Source organism: Gallus gallus, chromosome 1, assembly GCF_016699485.2.
Source record: "Gallus gallus isolate bGalGal1 chromosome 1, bGalGal1.mat.broiler.GRCg7b, whole genome shotgun sequence".
NCBI lineage: Eukaryota > Metazoa > Chordata > Aves > Galliformes > Phasianidae > Gallus > Gallus gallus.
This window is the reverse complement of record NC_052532.1, coordinates 74746246-74766409: the sequence shown is the minus strand read 5'-3', so window position 1 is coordinate 74766409 and position 20164 is coordinate 74746246. Positions and strand designations below refer to the sequence as shown.

At 40.5% G+C, this 20164-nt stretch overlaps 1 protein-coding gene across 4 annotated transcripts in view; it reads left to right on the top strand.

Annotated features, from left to right (window-relative positions):
• The window catches only part of VWF (von Willebrand factor), a 138673-nt gene that overhangs the window by 16081 nt on the left and 102428 nt on the right, over positions 1-20164 (top strand). For all 4 annotated transcript variants that reach the window (XM_040700457.2, NM_001318464.2, XM_046942139.1 and 1 more), the window contains exons 8-15: positions 1197-1319; positions 3598-3709; positions 5748-5794; positions 7605-7741; positions 9101-9239; positions 9826-9926; positions 11384-11579; positions 12005-12220. In XM_040700457.2, coding sequence (XP_040556391.1) covers positions 1197-1319; positions 3598-3709; positions 5748-5794; positions 7605-7741; positions 9101-9239; positions 9826-9926; positions 11384-11579; positions 12005-12220 — 1071 coding nt within the window. The remainder of the gene's footprint in view (positions 1-1196; positions 1320-3597; positions 3710-5747; positions 5795-7604; positions 7742-9100; positions 9240-9825; positions 9927-11383; positions 11580-12004; positions 12221-20164) is intronic.

Below are 20164 nucleotides of genomic sequence, written 5' to 3'. Positions count from 1 at the left end.
ATCAGCTGTAGAGATACCATATGTAGCAGAAATGCTAAATCGGGGCTTGAAACAGTGATTGAGCATGTGGTAGGAAGGCAGGGCCGTCCTACTGCTCAGGTGCATGAAATGCACCTCAGTGACCAGAAGGGATGGAGCCAGGATCCACCCCTTCCCAGACTTCATCTAAGGGTTGGCAGTGAAGGTAAAGGTATCTTGCTAAAGATCTCTGTGTACTTGAGATGTTTTGAAGGTAAGCAGACTTTTTTTCCCCTTTATTTTGGTGCCTACAGCTGTTGCGTTTAAGCAGTGTCTTGCTGCAGCCTTCTGCTCTCTGTTATTGTTGTCATTTTCATTGCATTACAATAAAGCATGCATGTTAGCCTGTGCTATGAATTCTTTAGAAAAAGAGTAGAATTTTGTCAACTTAATTCTTTCCTAGTTCTTTCTAGAAACACAAAACATGAGTGTAATTTTCTAGATAAATAGGGTAACTGAGTTGTTCAAGGGTACAGAATGTGCTTGCCTATCCAAATATCCTAGATATTGTTGTGAAAATTCTTCCTGCATTGAATTTTTCTTAATGCACTTGGTTTTAGTTAATAAAGTTTAGTTTATTAGAGTCTGTAGTGGAATCGCTGGGTCACAGTCTGAACCAATGGTTGAGCACCAAGTGAGAAGGTATGGCTACCTCAGGGATCTCAGAAGGAAGCAGTGCACCCAAGTGACTGGAAGCAGATAGAGCCTAGATCTGCCCTTCCTCACTCTCATTTAAGGGGTAGCAACCAAGAGGGTGGCATCTCTCTGCGTAGGGATCATACTCTTCTTGAGCTGTCACTCCTTGTGGAGAGGGGTTAGCTTATTTTCCTTCTTCATTACCTGTTATTATTCTGTAGTGCTTGTATCCCATTTGAAGGCACTGCCATTATCTTATTTTGCTCTACAGAGACTAATGTTGGTTTCCATTCTGAACTTTTACTAGATAACCTAACATATGATGATGTTGCAGCAAGTTGAAAACCGAGTGTTCTGTGTCTAAAAAAGAAATCCATAAGTATGGATTATATATATATATATATATATACACACACACATGCACACACACGCATATATATGACTTTCTTGGTGTTTCTGTGTTTTAGCCTTTGGTAATTAAGAAAATTTATTTAAGAACTGTTGAGGAATTTGCACTTCTAATTTCTCTTTCATTATTTCAGAGCCAAGATGTCCAGTTGGCATGGAGTATAAGGCATGTATATCTCCTTGTGCTAAAACCTGCCAGAGCCTGAATATCAATGAAGTGTGTCATGGACAATGCATTGATGGCTGCAGCTGCCCTGGTAATTTATTTACTGGGTTGTTTACAGGGAAACGTTTGGCAATGCTACTACATACTTTGTTAGAAGAAAGAAATGTGTCTTTTCTTAAGTATTCCTGAAATCACTTCTCTTTTTTGGGATCAAGCCCTAGAATAAGTCAGTTCCTATATTGCCTGAATACTCCATGGAAGGGCCATTTTTTAAGACCCAACTGTAATGTCACATGAACATCAGTGCTACCTAATCCTCTAAGATTACCTTTCATTCTTGGTGAGCAACTGCATACTATTGTAATGTCTAGATTTCTTCTGAACTGTTTTTCTCTGGAAATTAGAGGAAGGAAAAAGAACAGAAAATACTGAATGTGTTTCATTAAAAGCATCACGTATAGAAATTGCTTTGCATTTCTAGAAGTCTTCAGGGTTGTAGATGAATGATTTTACTTACTACTGAATCCTTTGTGGAGGAGATTTGATTGGCTTAAAGGTGGCATCCCAATGACGGCTTTTTTTTTTTTTTTTTTTTTTTTTTTTTTGTCTTCCTTCTCTGTTTACTGCACTTAACATAACTGCAGGAGGAGAGTTAGACTCCTGGCTTCCCTTACTATCTTCATTATTACTATTTTTGAATAGGGCTACCTCCTTATTTCAAACCTTAAATGTGGACTCCATATGAGTGTGCTGAGGTATTATTTACTGTCTTGTACTAAGGTACAAAATATGACTGAATTTTGTTGGGTGTGTCATTTGATTTCCAGAACAAGGCAGTGATGATGACTAAGCCTTGTTGAAGGAGAAGCTAATGCATTCTGAAACATTACCATTCAGAGCTCTTATTTAGCTGCTTATCTTCTGTGTATTGGAGGTTTAAAGCTGTCACTCCATGGCAGGACCTGAACAGGTGCATGGGGAAGTTGGCAGGAAATAGGCAGAGGATCTTATTTTCTTGCATAGGGCATAGGAGATAGGTATTTATATATATATATATATTCCCTGGGAGTGTTGGGAGAAACTGAAGGAATTGAATCTACCAACTGTGAAGGTCTCTGGCTATTCTCCTTTCTGTAGCTGCTCTGATTAGTCCAGGACATAAAAGGTTTAAGAGGACAGAAACTGAGGAGCAGAGAGACAGAAGCTCAACAGAAAGGGTATTGCATGAGAAATAAGTAAATTACTAGAAGAAACTGTATGTTGGGAAGTAAGAATTGACACTACCTGTGCGTCACTGTCGTTGGTGACTTCAGAGAAAAGGGTTAAAGTCTCTTTTCCTTTGGAAAGGCTTTTGGGAGGATTCTCTCAAAGAAGAGGGAGAGGAATTTCTAGCAATCAAAATGTGTTTTTTTTTATTATTTTTTATTTTTTTTTACAGCAGCTGCTCTTAAAACAGGAATATCAGCTACCTATCAACATGGGGATCTGAGGGAAAGAAACTTGTCCTTTCTTCTCCTGCTAGCTTATGTTTCAATCCTAGACAAGTCTTTATAACTGCCCTGTGACTCCAATTATCTTTGTAAGATGTATAGAATATGTAATTACAGTTGTGTAATGTGAAAAATTTTAGAAACTGGATTCAAGTTGGGAAGTTAGTCCTCTCACTTCCTTGTTTCTGCAGCAGTTGAGAAGAGAAACTGCATCTCTACATCGTAATGTATGTTTGTTACAGACCCTGTCTTGTGGAACTGTACCTTCCCAGTACTTCAAGACATCTAGAAGTACACTGCCTGCAAAGGCTTCTTCTGTTGCTTACTCCTTCTAGATAGTTCTGTTGTTGTCGTTCAACTTTGCTCCTTCATTCCCTACTTTGTTTTTCCCTCCTTCTGTCCCTTCACAACAAATACAAAATCTGTCTGCACACTCTACTTATACACAGGTCTGTTAGCTCTAGGGTTTATCCTTTGCACTTGATCTATGTATGTATATAATTCGAACATGTATTTTTTCAACTAAGTTCTTGGATTAGCTCAGTTCATATGTGATCATGCTCCCCATGTTTGATTCCTGTGTGTTCCAGTATTTGTTTTGAACTCATGGACTGGCTGAACACAGGGCTTCTTTGGGAGCGCCAAAAACATGCCATTCTGCACATCTGTGGGAGAGGCAATACTGTAAGGAAAGTAGATATCTGCCCCCATGAGGCATTTTGGCAAGCCACATTCTTTTTAATTGCTATTGGTGACTAATTACTGATGATAATGTTTTGAAGTCTTGCCAAAATATATGAAGAACTGGAAAATCTAATTCTGTTTATGTTTGTGTCCCTGTGTGTGTTATGTGTATGTGCTGTTACCTGATGCATCCAGAGGGGAAGCTCCTTGATGGTGAACGTTGTGTTGAAAGCTCTGACTGTTCTTGCATCCACTCTGGAAGACATTATCCTCCTGGCTTCACCATCTTTCAGGACTGTAACTCATGGTAAAATCAGTGTTTTTCTGATATGGTTGCTTTCGCTCTAGTGTACTGGACACATTTTTGGTGACTGTTTTTAGATGATCAGAGTCTCTCTATATGTGATGATAATTTGTTTTCCTCAATATTTATTTTCACTGGCATAGAGCCTGGTCTCTTATTGGAAATGCCACCCCCTTCTAAGAAGTGACCTGTTCACAAATGCAAAATCAGCCCTGCTTTTTGAGGGATGCGTGTTCTCATATAACAATGTGAGGGTCATACTTCAAATAGTAGAGAACTATCTGTTTCCTGTGGATAAGACAGACTGGCGGGCTCCCATGTCTAGTTGGTGTCAATGGTGGTGTCTTTGTTTTGACTTCCTAAATTATTTAACCTCTAAATCTGGTTTCTTTCAAAGAGGTGCTAGCTCAGGCATGTCCTTGAAACCTCTTGCAAAGCTCAGTTTTTCCCAGCTGTGCAGCTCACAATTTTTCTTTCACTTGTGAATACAAGTCTGAAGGCTAGCTGCCTAAAGAAAGGAAGGGAAATGAGTAAAGTATTCCTGATCTGATATGTGTAAGTGTGAACATGTTTGTGAATGGAGTTCAGACAATGCGGTGCTCAGATATTTACAGTTAGACTAAAGAAGGACTCAGTTAAGGCCACCATATACAGAAGAAAGACTATATGCAGTTTTCCATTATCAGCACTATGTGTCACAGAATGCGAACCATAATAACAACATTAGCATTCCATCTTTTTTTCCCTAGAACTGTCTGCAACTTTGAGGTTGGCCACAATGTTCACCCATAGAGAGGTTTATGCTGCCTAATAGATTGTATTGTTAGAAAACATTTCCTGTTATTCAGAATTGATAAAGCTGTTGTCCTGTGGGCTCTGTGTTCACCACCCAAAGTAAATTGACTCCCCACAACTGCTTTTCAAGGGCTGGAATAATTAAAGGAATGTAAAGGGTAGCATCTATTGAAACCCACTTTTTTTTTTTTTTTTTTTTTTTTTTTTTGAGATTCTGGGGCTGATAGGCTTGGGTCTCTGAGACAACAAGAATGACAGCAATCTCAACGTCTGTGAGTGCCTGTTGCTGGTTCCTAGTAGCTCCTCTGGGGGGGTAGCACTAAACTCACCACCTAAAGACATTAAAACAGACAGATGTTCTTGGAGCTTGCACAAAAAGGACAACTGCGTGAAGGAATCTTAAGTAAACAGTGTGCAGTTGAAGTGACAAAGGTCTCCATTTGTAGAAATCAAGCCAGCTGGTGAAAGACAGGGCTTGTTGCCTTCAGTGTTGAACTCAGGAGGCTATGCCTGGAGCTGTAGGGCCCAGCACCAGCCATGCTACAAGAGGCAGAATGATGACCTAGAGAGTGGCTGGCATGGAGAACTGGATTTGTTTAAAGGCTAATGGGCAAAATGTTCACTATGTAAAAGAGAGTGGAAGAGGAGTCACAAGCAAATGACAAAGGAGCAAGGAATGATTTAGACAAGTTGTCTAAGTGGAATTCCCCTTATCACAGGAGAAAAAAATTGTCTTCTGAAACGATACAGCACTGGGACAGCTGCCCTGAAGGTCAATGGGACCTCATCCTAGAGATTTCTAAATTCAATGGGGTCCTGAGCCACCTTGACCTAGCTTTGGAGTTTCACTCAGAACTGGGTGTTGTAGATAAAATTTCCAGAGGTCAAAGTACTTTTCCCTCCATGATTCAGTCACATCAGTAGACATATCTTGAGAGTTGGTTTTAAAACTCATTCCACATCAGCAGAATATGAAAAGTCTGTTATATGTAGAGCTGTGGGGTGGAGAAAAGTTAAGCTACTTAAGTTTTGTAAATATTCTGGTTCACATTACCAGCTGTTGCTGTCAAATGATGGTAGAAGAGATCAGGGGAATGGATGTATTATATTAAGAAAAAAGATTATGGCAGGTGGAAAGGATGCTGGAGACTGATCTAATTTCCATAAAACAGGGGTCTGTGTTTCAGTTATTTGTGAAAAATATTAATTTGCATATTACTGTATAACTGATAACTCTGTTTCGTAGCATTTGTCGGCATGGCATCTGGATCTGCAGTAATGGGGAATGCCCAGGTATGTTGGTCCTACAGTTTTTAGGTTTTGGCAAGTGAGTAAATGTTATCCACATCCTTTCCACTTACATCCCGCTTATATTTTTTCCACATGAAGGGTGACTTTGTCTTTGCTCTTTCTTGCTTGTTCCAATGCAATCCAGGTGGGATTGTACTTCAGTTCTCCTTGTGAAACTAAGCAGATGTTGTACTGTATGTGTAGAACTGAATATCCCTTTTTGGTGGGAAAAAATGGCTCTTTTCCTTTTTTTTTTTTTTTTTAAGGATCTGTATCATCAGAGCAACACTGCTATTCCTGTCAGCAGATAGCCAGTATAGGCCCAGCACCTTGTTTGCAGTAGGAATATCTCTGCGTAATACTCATACAAAATAATTAGTTTGTAAGCTTTTTCCTATGTGTTTGCAGAGACTGTGGCATATCAGGGAACTACATCGCAGTAGTGGTGTCTAAATACTGTTGTCTTGGAAATGAAGAGCCACAGCTTAAAGAAATCTGTTAAGATGCTGAAATGTTTAGGTTGCTTCTTTTACTAATAGGAGTGTGGGAACATCCAATTTCTATATTATTCAGTAAGTATTTTAGTTGTAGATATTGTAAATATGGATTTCTTTTTAGCTTTCTACTAGTTAATAAAGATAATGGTTCAGAATAAAGATTTGCATAAATTCTGCCCTTGGAAGACCTCCAACTGCAATTGTCTTCCAGTTCTTTGTTCTGATAAGATGTTTTTTATATTAATATAAGAATAATGTTATGCTAGAATAACTTTTTGGTTTTTAAGGCAGGCCAGCAAAGGAATCAACACTTTTTTGGGGCCATGTTAAAGGAAGACATTTTGAAGAAGACACTATTACATTCATAAAAATATACTGATACTGCAATGCTCTAAAAACATCAGCAGAGTGACAAAGACAAGGGTCTCAGTTTGTAAGGACACAACTGTGTAAAGAGTACTGAGAATGAGGCACCTCTGTGAAGAGCAGAGCTGCAGCAAAGTGTTGTGGGAAATTTACATCCTTAACTCCATGAAAGCTCCTGTGCTCTGCTGGCCCAGTCTTTAGGTGCAGATGTGTTACACTGGACTAAGTAAAAATGTTTTCCAAGTGTTCTGATTTGAGATATTGCAAGCCCCCTGAATCAGTTTAAGGGGCCATGTGGTCCAGTGCACAGCACACTAGTGATGCTGGAGAATCCCAGCTTCCACATTGCGGTGTAGCCACCTTAGGCATTAGCACTGTCACTCTGTGTCTGTTTGTGATCTCATAGAGAAGGAGGTTTGGTTGCTACATAAAAGTGAATGCCATCAGCACCATGTTGGGTTCAAGCTAAAATACTTTAAGAGAAATTTCAATTAGATTAAAACCTTTAGTTCAGTAAACTAGTTTCCTTAAACTAGTGTAATTTGTATATGACCTAGCTGGTAGAAACCTTGAGAAACTGCTGATTTCCCAGGGCTACACTGACGTGCTACAGAAGAATCAAATTCATTTCACAACAGGGAGCTAAGCTGTCCTCTGATATCATTATAAGCTACCCTTTGAAGCATTATACAGGATTTTCCATGGACAGGATTTCAGTTCCTGAGTGTGGCTGATGCCATATTTCCCTGCTTTTTTTGGTGCCATTGTTGCTACTAGTAATGACTTACAGGAATAAACAGTGAGATAAGCATCTTGTCCATTCTCTCTGGCCTTCAGGGATGTGGGCTCTGTGCAGCCATCCAGCTGCTGTTCCCCTTCTGTGACATAGTGGGCAGGATTTGGCTTACAGCCAGCACTAGGGTCTTTAACTGCTCTATGCATTTTTCTAGGGGAGTGCTCCATCACTGGCCAGTCTCATTTCAAAAGCTTTGACAACAAGCACTTCACCTTCAGTGGGATTTGCCAGTACTTATTTGCCAAAGACTGTGTGGAAAACTCATTTTCTGTTATCATCGAGACTGTCCAGGTAACAACAGCTTTGGCTCATGCCTTTGTGCACACTCGAGTGAGCAGGAAGGGCTGTGGGAGTATGATAGGAACCGCACATGCACAGGACAACAAAAGTAATTTTCATATGAAATAGTTTAAATAACAGATGTTTATTAACCAAGGAGAAAGACCACACTTTGCCTTTTCTCACTAGCATTCCCAGGAGCCTACCAGGAGATTCAAATTCATAATGCAGTTTGGAGTATCAGCCTTCACTCTCACTGTCAACTAAGCAAGTAAAAGTAGAAGAGGCTGTGACCTTTCCTGAGCACCCTGGAGGCTGCTGCTCACTAGTGCCTATGGAAAACAAGTTTCCACAGACACTGAGTAGGATGCATTGACTAAATAGTAATGTGGGTTACTTTTCATTTGGTCATGCTACTGGGTCATTCCTGTTGCTCAGTGATCTATTGTCATCTGCTGACTTTCTCAAGTGTCTCCCTGGAGGGAAGAGAGAAAGGCAAGACAGCTGAAGGTCAGTGAGTGGAGATGAATGGAGTGAGGCAGGAAGGGCATCCTGACCAGGATAGGGAGGGAAGGAGACTTGTGCAGCCTGTCACAGAGAGATGAGGACTGCTTGTAAGATGTGTGGGATGAGGCAAACTAGCCTGCAGACTGTAGAAGGTCATGAACTGGCAGAAGGGACAGACCAGAGGATCTGTGGGTAGGGAGGGGTATGGCTAATTCAGAGAATTTATGCAGGAGAGGGGAGTATTGGGCCACCATGAAGGAGAAAAGGATAGAGGTGTGGGACGCATGAGCAGCAGTGGGGCTGCATGCTGCAGTGGAATTGGGAAGTGGTGGATGTATGCGTATCTATGTCTGTATCCATATATCAGAGAGCTATGATAATGTGGCTCTAAGTCATCTGTGTTTAGAAACTCCCAAAATGGATTTCACTGAAACTCCTTCTGAAACCAGGGAGTAAAGCTGGGGCCTTGTTCCTCATCTGCATAACCCACCTCTAGTGAAAGAAATACTCTGACAGTCTAGGTAGTGTGAGCTGCAGGGCTGCCTTGTGGCATGATGGGTTCTGAGGGGCAGTGCCTGCCACTCCTGCCCCTACAGCAACTCCGGGCCTGGCATTCTAGAAGTTACTGCAGCGTACTTGTCAGGACAGGAGGTGCAGAGAGCTCTCCCATATTCGGTTAATAGCATAATGGAGGAAAGGCTGCAGGCCAGCCTGATGTTTATGGAAGGTAGCCTCAATCAATAGAACTATCAGGATTCTTAATACCTCCTGAATTACATGCTGATATTCCTTTTGTGGGCCTAGGGTGAAGACATGAATAAAGTGAAATCTTGAGGTTCAAAGCAAATTTTTGCTTCTCTGTAGTGCGCAGATGATCCTGATGCTGTGTGCACTCGCTCTGCTTCTGTCCGAATCCAAGATATGGAAAACAGTCTCATAAAAATGAAACACGGAGGAGGAATTTCACTGAATGGACAAGACATACAGACCCCTTTGCTACATGGTATGTGTGCAAGGGGGTAACTGATCAGCTACTGAAGGGACTTTTATTAGTCTTTTTAGGCATAGTTCCATCAGAAAGTGTTTTCCATATCAAATTCTCTCTTGCAGCCTCCGTATTTCTGTGTACTGGATGTTCTGTCATTCCAGGTTCTTTCTATGCAGCTGACACTGGGTTAACAGTTCTAAAATTAGGAGGATTAAGATGGTTTTGATTTGGGAGATACGATGTTGAAAACTGCCATTGGTCTATTTTTTTTTTTAATTATTATTTTTTAACCCAGAAGCTTGAAATCACACAAGTTATCTAGTAAAATGTCGCAATAAATATCTGATTTTTTTTTCAGAATGTGCATACATCTCTAGGGCTCCTGAGCAGGTATTATGGACAAATTCTTGCATGTGAACTGATTGGCAGGCACAAAACTTGGAAAGTAGAAAGGGGGGCTAGCTGGTGCTCCTTGCTTTGGGAGGGCTGTATGCTCCTTCCTTCTGGCAGCCACCCTGTTGTCCTTTTCAGAGAACCTCAGTAGTACCATGGATTGAAATGCTACATCTAGGCTTGACTGATACTTTGTGGTTGCCTTGAGGTATCCTTCGGATCCAGCGCTTGGTGGGGACTTTAGTTCGCCTTACCTATGGGGAAGATTTGCAGATTGACTGGGATGGCCGTGGTGGACTGCTAGTGAAGGTACTCTTTCATTCCATCTCATTTATTTCTGCCTTCCCTCCACCTCTTTCAACCCACCCAAATTTATGCAGAGGCTTTCATAATTTATCCCATGAGAAGTTGCTTTTCATTGCATGCTAGAAATACCATTCTCCTTTATACTCCTTGAGTATATACAGGTCCTTTTGTATTCCAGAAAACATTTTCATCCCACAGCAGACTTTTTTCCTCTCTCTCTCTCTTTTTTTTTTTTTTTTTTTTTGTACAATGACAGCCATTATTAACAAGAAATACTTGTTTTGTTCAGTAGATACCCTTCAAACTGTATTTTTTTTTGTCTTCATTGAATTTAACTGTCCTGCCTTATAGCAGTAGATTCTTCCCTTATTATAAAGTCATATGAATATGAATCCAGGGACATTATTGGCAACTTCTAGGAAAGGTCAATTAACTCATACAACATATGTTGCATGCTCCTTCTACTACGAGAAATGTTTAAGGTCAGTCTTGATTAACTACAAGGATTTGTCTGTGCTGCAGACAGCAGTAGTATGGAAATACTCAATCCAGGTTTAACATAAGTGAACTGTAAAGGAAGTTGTCAAGCTGAAAGAACAGAAAGCTTCAAGTAACATGCTTTATATACAAATGCGTGTATACTTTGGTTTGTTGTTAGCTGCAGAGTAAGTTAGAATGTAGAAAAACCTAAGAGGGAGGGGAAGAAGGCTGTTTACTGTGGAATGTTCTCCTGATAGCTGACCAGCCAACACACACACCTCACTCTTACAGTGGCTTTTGGAATTGCTGGAATGTTCAACTTGGGAAACCCCAAGACATAGTGCAGCTCAAACAAATGAAACAAGGTCTGGGCTGAGTTATGCAGGTCAGATTACGTAGCTAGAGTGATCTCTGGTTGTCTTTGCATCTGCCAAGAAGGTAAACGTCAAACTAATTTCATTACCCCCTTCCTGGCCAAGCCATACATCATCCTCTAGCTCTTACATGAGTCTGTTTTTCTTCAGAGTGGTAAAGTCTTGAGGACTACAGAGATTGTCTTTGTGGATCTATTTGCTCCCTCAGAGTTGCAATCTGCCTGTGGTGTTTCTTTCTGGTGCACTGATCCTCAGGTGCTAAGCCAGCTAGGGTGGCTTGTCAGACCTGCATCCTCATGCTCTGTTTGTGTGGAGAATCTTAACCACAAGTTTGGCTGAGCCTGAGGCCCTCTTGTAACTAGGGTTCTGCAGTCACTTTCAGTTACTATCTGAATTTGTTTTGTATGCAAAAGTTGTCGTGCAGCTATTAATAACATTTTTGTAAGCAGTTAAAGAATGTTGTGCAATGGATGTATGTTTATAGTGCTGTGTGATGTATTCTAGAGTTTCCTTAGTTAACTGCACGTGGTTCATTCCTTAGAAAATCTTGCCCCACAGTGATTACCTATTCTGGAGGATGACTGGACTAACATTTGTGTTCCTTAGGTATCTCTAGCATATACCGAAAGGATGTGTGGCCTCTGTGGAAATTACAATGGTAACCAAGGGGATGATTTTCTTACTCCTTCTGGCTTGGTGGAAGTTCTTCTGGAAGATTTTGGAAACTCTTGGAAGCTCAATGCAGACTGCCAAGACTTGTTGAAACAAGACAATGACCCCTGCAATCTCAATCCTCATTTAGGTATTGAATTCCCTCCAAAATTAACATGTGCTGTTGTTTGGCAACCTGTGATATTCCATCTTATATGGAAGAGGAGGAAAAAAAAGACGGGGGGGGAAAACCCCAAATATTGATTGATGCAGGTTATCAGCATAAGGCAAGGGCCCTGTAAAGGAACTGCAGTACCACAGATAGTGGTAACAATATAAAAGTACTGCTTTTCGTTTGCTTTGTTTTACTAATGAAACATTACTCTTTTAGTGGAACTCATGAACTATGAGCTGTGAGGTATCTATGCCTACTTGATCCAATGTTATTAATCTCTTTGTTGTTGTTGCTTTTTTCCTAGGAAAGAAAAAAAAAAAAGATTACTGTGGCTCTCTTTTTTTCTTGAAAGCCACTAATTAATTTCATGCTTTCACATCATTTTTCTCTTTTCTCCTTAGCCAAATATGCTGAGGAATCCTGCTCAGTTTTGATATCTTCTGTTTTTGAACGCTGTCACCATGAAGTCAGTCCTACTCCCTATGTGAAGAACTGCCATTTTGATGTTTGCTCTTGCTCCAGCGGCAAAGATTGCTTGTGCTCCTCTATTGCTAATTATGCAACAGCCTGTGCTATGAAGAATGTTGTGGTCCAGTGGAGAGCACCTGATTTCTGCTGTAAGTGTAATACTCCTAAAAGTTACTTGTTTTCCTTTTCTCAAAAGAATTTCTTAGCAATATTAAATGGTAAATAGAACACAATTGTAACATTGAAGATATTCTTAGTCAGAATTAGTCACAGCCTTCTGCTTACAACAAGGCAAGCTTACAGCAGATTTTCTGAGGTCTTATCCATGCACATTTTGAATATTTCAAGAACAGACATTCTGCAACCACTGTGGCACTTGGCCCAGTGTTTGAAGAATTGCCTAGGAGACTGATTATTATGCTGCAAGTGCAGAGGTCTGAGATCTTATTTTCATGCACAACGTTCACCAGCAGTTTCTTGGTATATGTCATTTTGCTGACCACCCTTATAAATTCTAAGATGATTTGGAAGTTAGTTCAAGATGAAAGCCTGAGCCTTGATTAATAGTCTGTGAATTAACAGTCACTTAAGACACAAAAAAAAGAGCTTTGACTATGACATTTTGTGTAGGATTTTTCTTCTATGAGAATCAGAGAAAATTGAGCTTTAAATTCCCCTGAAGATCATTTGCAGCATTCCACCCATTCATAAGTGGTAATCCTGGTTCAAAGGCTAACAACCTGTAAGATGAGATGCCGACAGAGTATAAAACAAGAATTCAGAATTGGAGAAATAGAACAATAGGATGTTTTCACACAGATCAAAAAAGATCAGAAAGCCGTGGCTGTAAGGCAAAGTCCTTGGTGACTGGAAAAAGGAAAACATCACTCTCTCATGTTTAAGAATGGAAGGCCTGGGGAATTACAGGCCAGTGAGCCTTATCTATGTGCCATGGAAGGTCATGAAACAAATCATCTTGGAAGGTACTTGAAGGCACATGCAAGATGAGGAAGTGATCAGTGACAGCCAGCATGGCCTCGCTGCAGGCAGATCATACTTGTCTGACCTGATGGCCTTTTGTGATGAAGTGATGGTTTCAGTGGACAAAGGAAGGACAACTACTGTTGTTTATTGGACTTTTGTAGGGCCTTTGGCATGGTGCTGTACCACATTCTTATCTCTAAATTGAATAATCCACCCTTCAAATCTGTATCATTCCAATGGATAAGGAATTGTTTGAAATGTCACAGCTGGAGTGTTCTGATGAACAGCAATATGTCCATATGGAGACCAGTGATGAGTGGTGTCCCTCAGGGGTTTGTCTTGAGACTAGTGCTCTTCAATGTCTTTATCAATGACCTAGACAGTGGGATTGAGTGAACCCTCAGCAAGCTTTCTGATGAGACTAGGCTGAGTGGTGCAGACAGAAGGAAGGGATGCCATACAGAGGGACCTGGAGAAGCTTTAGAAGTGGGTCCATGTGAACTTAATGGGATTCAACAAGGCCAAGTGCAAAGTGTTGCACTTGGGTCAGGGTAATCTCAGAGATGTGTACAGACTGGGAAAAGAACTCTTTGAGAGCAACCTTGTGGAGATGTTCTCGAAAGTTCTGGTGGATGAAAAGCTTGACGTGAGCCAGTGTTGAGCCCTTGCAGTCCAGAAGTTTGACTACATACCTACTACATGGATGGTCAGCAGATGAGGTAGGTGATAATCTCACTTTGCCATTGTGAGGCCCTGTCTAGAGTACTGCATCCAGACCTGGAGCCCCAGCACAAGAAAGTTGTGGAGATGTTGAAGTGGGCCCAGAGATGGGCCATGGTAATCAGAAGGCTGGAAGCACTTTTCCTTTGAGGAAAGGTGGAGCTGGTCTCATTTAGCTTGGAGAAGAGAAGGTTCCAGTAATCAAAGGCAGCTTATAAATGGGAGAGAAACTACTTTTTACGCAATCTGATGACAGGACTAGAAGGAATGGCTTTAAACTCAAAGAGAGGAGACTTAGGTTAAATTCTAGGAGGAAATTATTTACTCAGGGGGTAGTGAGGCACTGGAACAGGTTGTCCAGAGAAGTTGTGCATGCTCCGTCCCTAGAGGTGTTGAATGAATTGGAATTAGATTGAATGGATTGGAGTTAGATGGTCTTTGAGATCCTCCCCTGTGCAAGACATTCTATGGTTCTACGATGAGTCCAGTGCAAGATTAATTATGAAACTGCTAACAAGCTGGAACAGAAAGAATGCTTTTTTTTTTTTTTTTTTTTATTTCTTGCTTTTCTGTTTGGACAGTACTGTAGACAAAAATCCATTGCAGTGGAATTCTGTTGGACATGGACACACACTTTCCCCATAAGTATTTGTGAAATAACTTTTTTTTTTCCATTTTCTATAGTAATCTTTCTTTTAGGAAATGAGGGCAAATGAAACTTTTTGTGAAAAGCATGTAGGTTTGCTAGTCTTCAAGTTCTATTCCATTACTTCTTCCTGAAGAGAGAGTGGGAAAAACATTTATAGGCAGAGTATGTAGAAGTATGTAGAAGTGTGTGGGGGAAGGAGTAGAAGTGTGAAGGGGGAGGGGGGAGAAAGAAGTCACTGGTGTTCCCCTTGGTAGGATCTGTATCTGTAGGGTTGGTGGCGACAACTTCTGCAGGCTGGATAGCCTTTACTGCAATTGAGAGCAAAACGGATTTATGTGCTGCATGATTTCATAATATTTTACTAATTTAAGTAAATGTTACGTTGCACTTCCACTAGCTGAACAAGAAATATTTTTAAAATGTGCAGATCTGGAGGCTGAAAGGAGCAGCAATAATGCACCATTGTCCTTTCTGCAATTGAACAAGTAGATTTTCACAATTAATCTTTAATAGTGCATTAGTGCTTCCTTTTCTCTGTGCATTACAGACTGCTTTATGTTCTCATCAACTGATGTTTTCCCTGATTACAGATCAGTCTCCATTAAATAATCCTGATGCCCCAGGCATCTCCTGTCTTACGAAGGAGAACAGTCCCCCTGTTAATGGGCTCAAGATGTGAATGTGCAGATTCGTGTAATTTGTGTTAATGTCCTGGTGTATAGAACACCAGCTGTGTTCCTGTGCTGGTGAACTGCGATTCAGTTCCTTGGGAAATGGCTGGACAGAACTGGTTTACCAAGAGAGCTGGCTCCTGCCTTTACAGCATTTTGTGAATAAGCAGTAGAGCCAATCCCTTTGTGATGTGTGGAAGGAATATTTAGGCCGTAATTTCAAGGTCTGTGTCTCTGATGCATGTGCATGTCTCATGTATGTGTATATACGTATAGATGCGTGTAGTGTTTGGTGGCAAAAGATTCCTAGATATTCATACTTTAAGGTGCTGTTGATCAGACTGTTTTCCCTAACGTAGCATAGGCAGGCTAGTTGCTTGTCTTTGCATGGCTTCTGTGAGAGGGATTTGTAAGGGACTCAGCAGGAGCAGATCTAGCAGTATTTGAGGATGCCTGCATCCTGATGGGGCTTAGTGTGCTCACTGCTGCTGGTGGAGAAACTGTTAAATCTGCTAGGGGTGAGTCTGTGCCCAGAGTCTCTGTTCTGGGTGTCATCTTTACCTTGTGCTACCCAAGAAATTGGTCAGGAATTGAGTTTCTTTCACCCTGGGCTGAAATCTCATCTACAAATAGTTGGACTAACTATGTGACTGTGGCTTAATGCAGCAGATAGCTGCTCAGTACATAGTCATTTTCTCACTCCCCCCACCTCCCACTGGGATGGGGGAGAGAATTGAAACAAACAAACAAACAAACAAAAAAAAACAATGTAGAACATACAGCTGAGATAAAACTATTTACTAAGACAAAGGAAAAAGATAATAACTATGACATATATATATTATGTATGATGTTATGTTTTAGTTCTTTGAAGAAAACAACTCCATCCCAACTGAAACTAATACACTGAGAAATACACATTTTTTTTCCAATGCTTTCCCACTGTTTTTCATCTTATCGCCAGGCCTGGCTGAATTTCAGAGCACAGCATTGAGCTGTTTCAGTTTCATAGCAGGCATAATTAGAGATTAGGGGCACCTTGACTTTTTCTCTCATTTTTCTGGCAATAAGGGATTGTGTTTTTTAATGATGGTATTACTCAGTGTACAGACTGCAGGCCCTCCAACATTGGTTGTCTTGCCTTTTTGCTGTTGAAATCAAATTTTGCTGAAAGTTTATGGAACAGTGTATTAGGACTTGCAGTGTGAATGTGGTCTTAAAATGTTAGTGCATGGATAGGTAAGATGAGTTACAAAGCTGTAGCTAAAAAAAGGGGGTCCACTGAAAACGTGTCCTTGTGGACAGGAAGTGTTGCCACTGACTAGGATGGATGTTGAATCATTATATATCCTTCAAGAATCTGGAAATTCTAGTGAACTGATATGCTTGCCTAAAATCTGCCGGACCAGTTACTTCTTTCCAGATGGTACTCATAAGTTTAGTTGAGGCTTAATGGTTGTCCTCCTTGCACGTGCCATGGTGAAGAAAGTTGCCTTTTAAAGGTCCTTGGCACTTAGCTATGACTGTTCAGTATTTGGTTTGCTGCAAAGACTGTGTTCATATAAATTAGGAGCACTATTCTGTGATAACTGCCAGGGACTCCTGTAAGTGTGAGTGAATGCTATTTATTTCTGAGTTAGGGGATATGTACTCAGGCTACTGTGTTGATGAGCACAGATGCACTATGAAGGTTTGTGCTGTGAAAGGAAGGTTATATAGTTCGAGCACAAGTCCCTAATCTGAGACATCTCTGCTCTGAAGAAAGCCCTGGGTTGGATACTCAAAGTAGGGGCTCACATTCTCATGGTACTTCAGGTGCCTCAACAAAAGTTTGCATGGTTGCACCAACATTCCCCATCTTCAGTAAATATAAATAATTCTTCACTTCAGAAAAATTTTGTGAAGGTAAGCATTGGATGTTTGTTAGTATGCTAGTTTCACTTTGTGTTCCTCAGTGTTAGTTCAGCTCTGCTAGTAGCTGTTTAAGTCTGCAAGGCTGTATCCTTGCTATGATTTTTCTTTTATTGCTACTGCTGCTGCAGTTTCCAAAAACTTGTGCTCATGGAATAGTGGGCAGAGATTATTGAATCATTCTATTGGGATAGCAAGAGGAAGAGCTTTCTGTATAACCCCTGGTCTTGGTTTTAGGACAATACAAATGTGCTAGCTTTTGTTTGCAGCTGTCTTCTTCATTCCACTGTCATCTTATTTCATCACCTTATGACCCTGAATGTTTAGGATGAGTGCTACAAACACAACGGGCTTTGTAAATCCTGGTTAATAGGAGGCCTGTGAAAATTCCATGGTAATAATAACTTGTTCCTCTCATCTTCTGCAATGTATTGTCGTAGCTGCCACCTAGTGCTGACGCTGTTGTATGCAGAGGAGCTTCTCAAAACTGAGTCAGTCTTTTATAGACAAAGAAACCAATATGGTTTTTAAGGCCATAACAAGGTCTCCAAATAATTAAATTCATAATCAAAAACTCTTACAATATAAGGTTTGGCTCCACAATCACTAAATGGCTTTGTTATTCATACCTATTTTCATAAATAATCCTGACAGCTTCTAGGTTGTGAGGATTTAGACTATTGTAGCAGTACAAAGGCACAGACATACATTCTAATTATTTTGACCAAGTTGTCCTTGACTGTATTTAAAAGAAATTTGAATGTGCACATAGTAACAGAAATTGAACAGAAACTGTTTCTCATTCTGGATGAAATTTTGTTGTTGAATTACACTGCAGGGCTTGCAATCAAATCTAAAAATTTATTCCCAACTGCACTTTGTAAGGTTTGCTCATTTACATAAAACAGTGTACTAGGCTTATCTTTAAGGAAAGCTGCTGTAATTCAGTGTCATGGTTCTATGTTTTTTGTTATCAGTATTCCACATAATCACATCATGTAGTGCGCTGGGAGTCTCAGAAGAGAAGAACTGTACTACAGGTCCCGGGAAACTTTGCTGTTCTGTTTCCATTTTCTAGTCAGTGGGAAAGATAAAACACTGCAAGTCAAGAGATTTTTGTGTTTTTGCTCCGTTGGAACAGAGTAATAATCTTCATTTTCAGAAACTCTCATTTATTTGATTTATTAGCTTTAACCCCAATTAACTTATATTTCTGCTATATTATATTTATATTACAATTAGTAATTTTTTCTCCTCAGTTCATTGCTGGTATTTTTTTTTTCTTTCCCTTTTGTTCCCTTTCCCCTTCTCCCCCCTTTTTTGGGCTGGTGGGCCTGCTGTCCCCATGTTATGAACACATATCTAGAGATAACTGTGACAGTTACTGGGGCATCGGCTGGGAAATCCAAACAGAATTTTTAATGTTAGCAGAAGAGAGGCTTTCTTAGAGTGCCATACAAAGAGTTGCAGAGTGCTGTAGCTAGCTTTAACCTTCACAGATTAGATTGTAGGTCAGGTGGTCTGCCAGACTCTAGACACTGTACTGAGTTTTTTCCTTCTGGCATCATGTCAACTATGAAACTGTCATTTGTATTTTTCTTTTTTTTAGAAGCGCTTTATAAAGGATTAAATGCTATTATGTTCAGAACTTTAATTCCTGGAATGTACTTGTTTCTTATTAAGTTTGCCACTTTCCACTTTGGAGGTGTGTGTGTGTGTGTGTGTGTATAAAACCAACTGAGGCACTGATGGAGATACCTGCCTGGTACCTGTACGCTGTGTTGTATGATTGGAGTACTGGCAGTTATGTCCCAGAGGGAGTAACTAATTTTACCGACAACACGGTGTTTAAACAGGTTTCCAGGTTCTCCTCTCAGTTCTGTATGTTTTTTGGAATGCTAAATGGATCAACCTCCATAAAAGTATTCTTCATTGACTTTGTCTGGAGGAAGCCTTCCCCACACTTGGAGAATACTGAGTGGAAAGGAAAATATGGAGGGGCTTAGGAAAAATCTTAAAGGGAAGGGGACCTCTGGTGTCATGGGATTTCACTCTTGAACACCTGTGGCATCCTGAGAGCCTAAGCAAGTATTTAAGTCAAGGATGTTGTGGCTTAAGTAGATCTTAGGAGGTACGACTTACTTGGGGCTTGACTTGTACTTACTGGGCTCTATACAATACTATTTCAAAGAGAGAGAGAGAGAGAGTTTCTGAGCTGAGATTCAAGCCAAATGGGGAAGTCTCAGAGTCAAACTACAGAGAAAGAGCTGTGCAACCTGATCAATCACAGGAGGCACCAGTATCAATGTCAGCTACCCCTGTGAAGGACAGAAATGGAAATGGGTGTTATCGCATCTAGAATGGAAAGAAGCAGGAGCAGCAGAGGAAGTAGAGGAAGACCTAGGTTGGGGCCATCCCCAAAACCACTGTTATTGAGAAAGACAACAGAAATAACTAAAAGATAAGGAGATGAGAGCATGGAGGAGGAAAATGTCATTGTTACCACTACTTGTTGACCTCTGAAAATGACTGAAATCCAAGGTTCAAGAAAGGAGTTTGCACAGCACCCGAATGAGACTATAGTCACCTGGTTGCTTCAGTGTTGGGACACTGGGACCAATAGCATGTTTTTAGATGGTAATGAAGCTTGCCAACTAGGAAGCCTTGCTAGAGACTCATCTTTTGACAGAGGAATTACTAGATGTCTGGACATTGTCTGAGAATGAGAGTTATTTTCCATAAAAGAAAAACACTCTTTAAAAGATGATCTGGAGCCTGAGATGAAAAAATGGACTACTACTGAGAAAGGTATCCAGTATTTGAGGGAAACAGCTGTAGTGGAAATGTTATATGACCCCATGTTTGTTCCTAACAACCTACACCAAGACTGGGATCCTGAGAGAGTTAGGAGTATGTCAGAAACTCACAAGAACAGCACTAGAAAAGTACGCTGGTACACTAGCGGCGATGTTTGAAAGGTATGAGGAAAAGACTCCTAGTGTTTGAACTGATTATTACACCTCAGAACTTCAAATAACAGTTACCTCCATCTCATGCTTATATTTCAACCACCTCAGAAGTAACAGACTAGATAAAATGGAGAAGCAGGATGGTATACTGGAGGAACTGTCTCTATTGGTTAATTGCGATGAACTTAT